Here is a 7,261-nt window from a genome sequence, read left to right as displayed (position 1 = left end):
GGCTGCTCCCGTGACAAGCAAGATGAATGGGCGGCGATGCTGAGCTGTGGAGCCCCCAGGTCCGAGCTCTTTCTCATTATCCCTCCACTTTTCTATCAAGGTGCTCCCTGGGGCTCGCATTTAAGTCCACAGAACAGGCTGCCCCTCGCCGGCCCGACTGGGATCCAGCCAAGTGTCACAAAACCATGGGACAGTCATACGTATCCCCCAGGGAAGTCGGGCACCCGGGGCTGTTTCAAGGTCTGCGGTAGACAAACTTCCCAGAGAAACAAAAACAGACACCACGGAGGCGCTTCGGAGGTCTTGCTTTTCACTACTTTAGTCTGATTTAAACGTTTCAGGTTGTCTTTGCAAAATCTCAGGTGGAGTTGAAGGAGCAGGTGAGCTGGTGGGTGCTAATGGGAGGGTGACCACTTTGTCCCCGGGTGCCCGGGACTCAGCACCGACGTCCTGTGGCCTGGGCAGCCGCGGGGCACCCTGCTGGGAGCACTTCATTATTTTGGGTGAGCTTTCCACCTGCCTTCTCACTGGGGGTAGGCTTTATTTCACGTCACATCAGCATTTTGAGAGAGAAAGACGAACCTCGTGAACTGGGTTCTTCCGGTAAGTTTTCGTCTGTCCACGTGACTGGAGCCCCCCAACAGCTCTAACTTTGAAACAGGCTTTTCCTTAGAAGTCCAACTGACTCCTTTAGCCTCGTTGCTAAGAGTTTTGGGTAAAAATTTCAGACTCGCCCACTCTTTAGGACTACGAAGCAACCTTTTATAAGACAGCACCGTCCAACTTCCCACCCAGGAAAGGATCCTTGCCCAGATCTCCAGACACTATGCAGCCAGTTCTCAATGTCCCTGACAGGCACCACCTCCAAGGAGGGGCCTCGTCGTGTGCAGAGGGATGGACATGTGACCTGAACTTCCTGGGCTCCAGCTTCCTACAAGGGGGCAGCCCAGGTGCACCCCAGACATTCGGCGAGAGACACAACGCTGCGGACGTGTAGGCTCTCTGAGGGCATCCCCCACTCAGCACCGCTGAAATGCTCAGCGACCCTGCCCCACCGCGCCCTGTGGCTACGTGGGCACCCACTGTGGAACCACTGATCTTTAAGACAGTCGGGGTTAAAAGCCACCGGCACAGCTGCCTCCTGTGCCGGGTCTCCTCCTCTCTGCCCACAATGCAGGAGGTGAAAGCAGAATCGACGAAGGCTGACAATAAAGGTTACACCACCTCCCCACCTCCCCACCTCCCCACCTCCGAGTGATTCCGATCATTCGTGGATTCAGCCGCTCCCTTAGGCAGCTCTGAACCTGCGTCCGTAACTTCAGCCCCAGGACCCTGGCGTTGACTGGATTGCACTTTGCAATGACGTGGGCTCCTGCTCGCCATGTGATTATGTAACGAAGCCCCATGGTGCTCCTTTTCCACATTCCAATAATATCCGTGCGCACGTACAGAAAGGACGGGCCTGGCCAACGCCGGGGCATCTAAGACAAAGCCTGTGCGGAGGGCTTCTAAGGGACTGATGGTGATTACATAAGCCAGAGGCTGGACTGAAAAGTAAGGAGGCGCTAGCCCTCCCACGGGCATGTTCTGTACACACAGCTGTTGCCACTTTTGTCCTTGGCAGGAAGCGGCCAAGGTCCCTGTGGCCAGGCCTGGGCTTAGCGGGTGACACTGAGGGGCCTTGAAATGCATCATCACGCAGATCTCATCTTTTTTACTGCCCAGTGAGTCCAGCAAGAAGAATGTTTTGCTTGCACTTCTCTCTCTAAATGGCACAGAGCAACCTGGTCAACAATTAGACCTTTGCTCTCTCACGGGGTCTTGGGAAGAACTCAGCCAGGAGAGGGCAGCACCCCCCCCCGCCCCGCCCCCGCCGGTGCAGCAGCACTGGGGAGAGAACCCCGAGAAGACCTGTGCTGCTGTGGGGTTCTGATGGGCAGGGGCTGGAGACCTGGACGGGCAGCACCACCTGGAGAAGCAACCTGACTCTCGTCCCCAGATAAACCAAGCACCAAGGAATTTCCTCAGTCCCCTCAAGAACGTGTACCTGGGAGGTTCCCACCACCATCAGAAACATGTCGGGGATGCTGACAGAACTCCTGGTTTCCAGCGCGGCTCCGAAAGGCGAAGCCACTGCTGCAAGACAAGGGGGCAGTGCACCCAGCAAGGACGCCACTTGCTACCTGTCACGTTGGGAAATATGTAATTTATTTTTAAGGTAAATGTTCACGAGGGTGCGGTGGGAAAGTCCCCTCTGACATTTCGCCAGAGGAGATAAAACCAACATTCTTCCCGGGAGTTCGGCAACATACACCCAAAGCACAAGACGCAATTCAGGAGGCCAGCTGCTAGGGACGTGTCAGAGGGAAATGGACACGGGCCCCGAGGTGGACAGAAGATGCTGATTAGCTACTTGGTAAAGATAACTCAAAGTGCATTTATTTGCCAAATGTCCCTTTTGGAGATAGTGTTAAACCAACCAGGATGTACCTGCACGACGGACATTCTATAACCACTAAGAATCGGGGCACACAGCCCACTTCCTTGCCGACATGCGAAGGCACGTATGATTCATCATTGCCTAGGAGTGGGGGCTAGTCAGCTTACACAGGTGCCCGCATGCTCGTGGAGGGAGAAGCACGTCCCCAAAATGCTAGTGGTCATGTTCTCCAGGTGGTATTTTGGGGTGATTTTCATTTACTTCAATTTGTTTATTTCCAACTTCTTATCAATAACTGTGCAATTTTGAAAGTATTTACCTTTTTAAATGAAAAGCTTAACACAGTGATGCAATCAATTAACCAGCTAACACTATATATTAGAATCTATACATTTATCTGAATCAAGACAGATGCACATGCAAGGTTCATGGAATGTGCTGCTATGGGACTAACACCCCCTCTTCTGCCTTTATCGGGGTCCCCAAAGAAACTCACTGTGGGTAGAATGTCTGCATTTCCCCCCAATAATAAGATTACTTCTGTTTTTCATCTCATATAAATCACCAATATAACAGATTTTATTAACACAGACAGAAAAGCTTCTCTTGCCTTAGGAACTAGTATGTGTTCTTATTTTTTTATATTTTGGTTGATCCTTACCCGAGGATATTTTCCCATTGATTTTTTAGAGAGAGTAGAAGGGAGGGGGAGAGAGAGAAACATGGACATGAGAGAGAAACATGGATTGGTTGCCTCCTGCATGCGCCCCAAGGGTGTGCGGATCAATCCTGCAACCGAGGTACATACCCTTGACCGGAATTGAACCCGGGACCCTTCGGTCCACAGGGTGATGCTCCAACCACTGAGCCAAACTGGCTAGGGCATGTATTCTTATCTGACAATAAAAACCGAGTCACAGATTGCGTTTAACTTATTTTGACCTCAGCTGCTCAGAGCGAACCCTAGGCTCCCATGCACGTATGCCCCTTATTCTCGGTTCTCAGAGAGACAGTCTCTTCCCCCTTCCTCTCTGACTACTTGCGCCTGTCTTTGTACTCTCACCTGTGCCTTCTACTGAAATTCTCCGTAGAATTAGAGAGCCACAGGTGGACCGTTTGGGAGAGGAAGAGAGAGATGCATGATCGGACATCATGAGGGACATTATTCATCTTATAGTGGAGCAGGACCAGAGCTGACTTCAATTCAGAGACGGGGGCTTGGCTGCTGTGAGCACCCCCACCCCCACGCACAGTGTCCACGCTGAGGTGGCGCCTGCCAGCGCTCTGAGGGACGATACTCACGTGCAGACTGGGGTGATAGGTGAGCACGCCGTTGTCGCACAGGGTGACGTACTTCTTCTTCCACTCTTTATTCAACGATTTGCCGCTTCGCTTCAGCAACATGCCCTGGGAGGAATAGGGAGCCAAGGATAAATTAATAAGGTCATGTGTGGACTCTAAGAAATTTTACACTTTTATTTTAACTGCCATCTTAAAAGGAAAGTACACTTATTTTTAGCTCAGTGATTTGGTTTTCTCTTTTATATACAACGTATATATTCGGCCAGATTCCTTTGGTGTGGATGTGCCTGTCGAACTTGAGATGGTGATACTGATGCTAACAGACGTAACACAAACCGCCGTGGTGCGGGACAGTGTACCTTTCTTATTCTAAGCCCACAGGAACACCTACAGGAATGTCTTACAAAAGGACACCTAAACTCCCCTTTCGACAATTACACATTAACTGTATTCTTACCTTACGATCTTGGCAAATGAGAACATTTTATTTTGAATTTATTAAAAATGAAATTCCATTTGCAAACACAGCGACAGCATTTAACAGATGAATCGTGTGTAATTTACTTGAACCCATTTCTAATGAAATCATATTAGGGGCCCATGAAAAGCATTCAAACTTGGACACTCTCACACTGAAGCTCCAATTTTCCTTCGATGGCAATGAGAATGGATTCTTGTTTTAACTGCCAATTCCCAGCAAAGCTGTGCCCTTCCCTGGGTCAGGAAGCCCAATTGCCAGCACCGACCTCTGCCGGGCCCACGACCTTGACTTCCCACGTTCCTTCCCTTTGGGGCTTCACGCCTGCCTCGCTCAGGCAATGTCAGCTTCAGCTCTCATCTCTGGTCTTCTGCCTCCTGCCCACTTACAGCAAGGAGAACGGAAGGCCCCCCCCGTCCTCGCTCTTCCTCTCGCTGCCCAGGTATGAACTCACAGGATCGTAATTCTGACTGAGAAAGCACTGATGCTCGTTAACTCACCGGACGGAGGCTGAAGGGACGCTGTGGGTTAAGAAACAGGGTTCGACACCCTGAAGAAGCAGAGGTGCCCTTGAGTGCCCTTGGGAGCTGTACTGCCTCTTAATCCTGCTACTCCCCCAGGAACCACAACACGGGGGGAAAAATCAAGCAAGCATCTTTATGTGATAATTAAGTTCAAGGTCCAATTAGTTACCAGCACTGTGACAATACTTTTTTTTTATGCCAAATGTCACAAATAGAATGGATTGTGAGCTGGTTTGGGACTCTGACCACCATTTAAATATTGTTTCTGGGGGGAAATATCAAAAAGTTGGAAGCAACTAACAGTGAACCTTTGGTTCTTCACTTTTTTGCAAGCTCTTATTTTTAAAAAACAAACATGTGGCAAAACATGGCATCCCTTGATTTCTATAATCTAAACGACACGTGGCCGCGAGACCAACGAGCAGACAGGCCCCAGGAAGCGCGGCTGCAAACCAAGGGGTGCAACTGCACTGCGTGAACCAGGAAGAGCCCCTGGGACGGGCAGTCACACCAGGGACGTGGTAATAAACATGCAGTCGCTCCAAATCATTACTCTGCCCTCCCAGGGGGACCGTACAATCTCTAAACTCAGCATCGCGAAGCCTGCCCCAGTTCTGCCGCGGGGTCCATCCTTCCCAGCCTGCAGAGCAAATTCCACCACCACCAGGGCCTGGGTCGCTGCAGTGTCACTGGTGGCTGAGAGCTGCTGGGGCTTCAGAAAGCCCTGCTACTCCCACTCCAGGAAACTCAGGCCTCACCCCAGGGCTCCATGTGGAGGCCCGCTGTGGGCGCTGCCCGGAGCCAACCCCACACCCACAGGCCGTCTCTCCCCAGTGAGGGCTAGAAGGACATACTGCTTGAGAGATAAAGAGAACATTCCAGCGGGGAGATGATGTGAGCAGGTGACGTCAGAGGGGAACTAAAGCAGGCTGCCTTGTTGTGGTGTCAGGAAAGCATAATCTCTTGGTGAAAGACAGTCCAAATCTTGACAATCTTAATTCTATGGTTCCCGGTGGAGGGTCACCTCGATTACGTGTACTATTCAAACACTGGGAAAGTCAGCGGGGCCCGAAGGACAGTCTGGCACCCAGGAGCCGCATTTCCGCTCTCCACCCTCGGCCAAGCCGGTTTATACCCAACCTCTTCCCTGAACCCCCAAAAGACTGTAGAAACTGAGCATCTGCTGCCCTGTCCCCAACATCACAGCTGCTCTGAGCCCAGGTGCCAGCTGCCCACTGGGCCAGATCAGAGGCACGCTTCCTTGGATGCCTGAACGCTAACACTGCTGACGTATTTCTACACACGTCACGTTCATCCCTCACTTGCTCCCCATACGCAGCAGGTCAGGGTAGCAGAGTTACTGCGGTTCCTCAGTGCAGACAAGACTGAGCCACACAGGTAAAGTCACCGTTAGCTGACGGGCAGCGCCAGGCCCAGCCATCCTGCCCTCTCCATCCACTGCACTGTGCTCCTCTCCTCAGAACACAGCATCCCCCAAGGTGCCCAGGGAAGAGAGTGAACCATGGCCTGCCCTGGGACAAACATTTACCGATGCGACCAGGACAGGGCCTCGCTGCGCAGACTGAGGCCCCATGCTTCTGTCCTCTTGGACTTACACAGTTTCTCTAAGGACCAAGACAATGGAAAACCCTAAAACAGCTCATGTTACACTCTGAAAGGCTACGAAGCTGCCATCCCACCAGCCAGAAGATGACAGAGGCCAGGAGGCTCTTAGCCGCAGACACTGCGGGCAGTTCCCTTCGGCCTGTGGAAATGGCCCTTATGATTCTAAGTCTCTTTGATCTCGGGTGACCCAGGGCAAAACTGCACGGCAGAATGTCACAACGCATCCATAGTCTATCCCTCAGATGCCACTTCAGAACATGTAAAACCGACCTCCTGCTTAAGACTGTCCCTGACCAGCCGTCACAGTGCAGACATTAATTATAGTTAATGCTTTATTTGACTCTCATGTGACTTACACATCTGTTTGTAAACTTCTAAAATTTCAAAACAATATTGGGTTCATTGCGAGCCAGGGGATGCTCTAAGAGCCTTAAAGTATGAACCTGCTGCAAGCTTATAGCGGACCTGATGGTCATGGCTAGGATTACCCCCATTTTACGGATGAGGCCACCGAGGCACAGAGAGCTTATGTAACTACCCCCAGCATGCACAGCCAGCCCGGTAGCTGGTCTCAAGATGGCTCCCAATGCACCATGAGTTGTGGTATTCGTGGCCCTGTGCAAATCATCCCACCCTGACTTGGAAATGCCCAGACTCACATTAACCAACAGAACCAGAGGGAGTGATGCTACCTACACTGGGCTGGACCCACAGAAACCCTGGCAGCTCCCCTCTGGGGAGCTCTGTTGGATAAGCCTTGCTGTGCTCTGTCCATAGTCCTGAACCACCAAATTAAGAGAAATAATAAAATAAGTTTTCTCAAATCAGTAAGTTTTGGGGGTAGATCCTTAGGCAACAATAGATAAGAAAAACAGAGCTAGCATCCTGTAT

General features: G+C 51.3%; 1 protein-coding gene across 2 annotated transcripts in view; it reads right to left on the bottom strand.

Annotated features, from left to right (window-relative positions):
- The window catches only part of AGAP1 (ArfGAP with GTPase domain, ankyrin repeat and PH domain 1), a 417,400-nt gene that overhangs the window by 148,898 nt on the left and 261,241 nt on the right, over positions 1-7,261 (bottom strand). For both annotated transcript variants that reach the window (XM_015561885.1, XM_006760461.2), the window contains exon 11: positions 3,743-3,847. In XM_015561885.1, the coding sequence (XP_015417371.1) occupies positions 3,743-3,847 (105 nt within the window). The remainder of the gene's footprint in view (positions 1-3,742; positions 3,848-7,261) is intronic.

This window comes from Myotis davidii, unplaced genomic scaffold (genome assembly GCF_000327345.1).
Source record: "Myotis davidii unplaced genomic scaffold, ASM32734v1 scaffold370, whole genome shotgun sequence".
NCBI classification, from domain to species: Eukaryota; Metazoa; Chordata; class Mammalia; order Chiroptera; family Vespertilionidae; genus Myotis; species Myotis davidii.
Note: the sequence above shows the minus strand (reverse complement) of the source record. Positions and strands in the feature narration are given on the sequence as shown.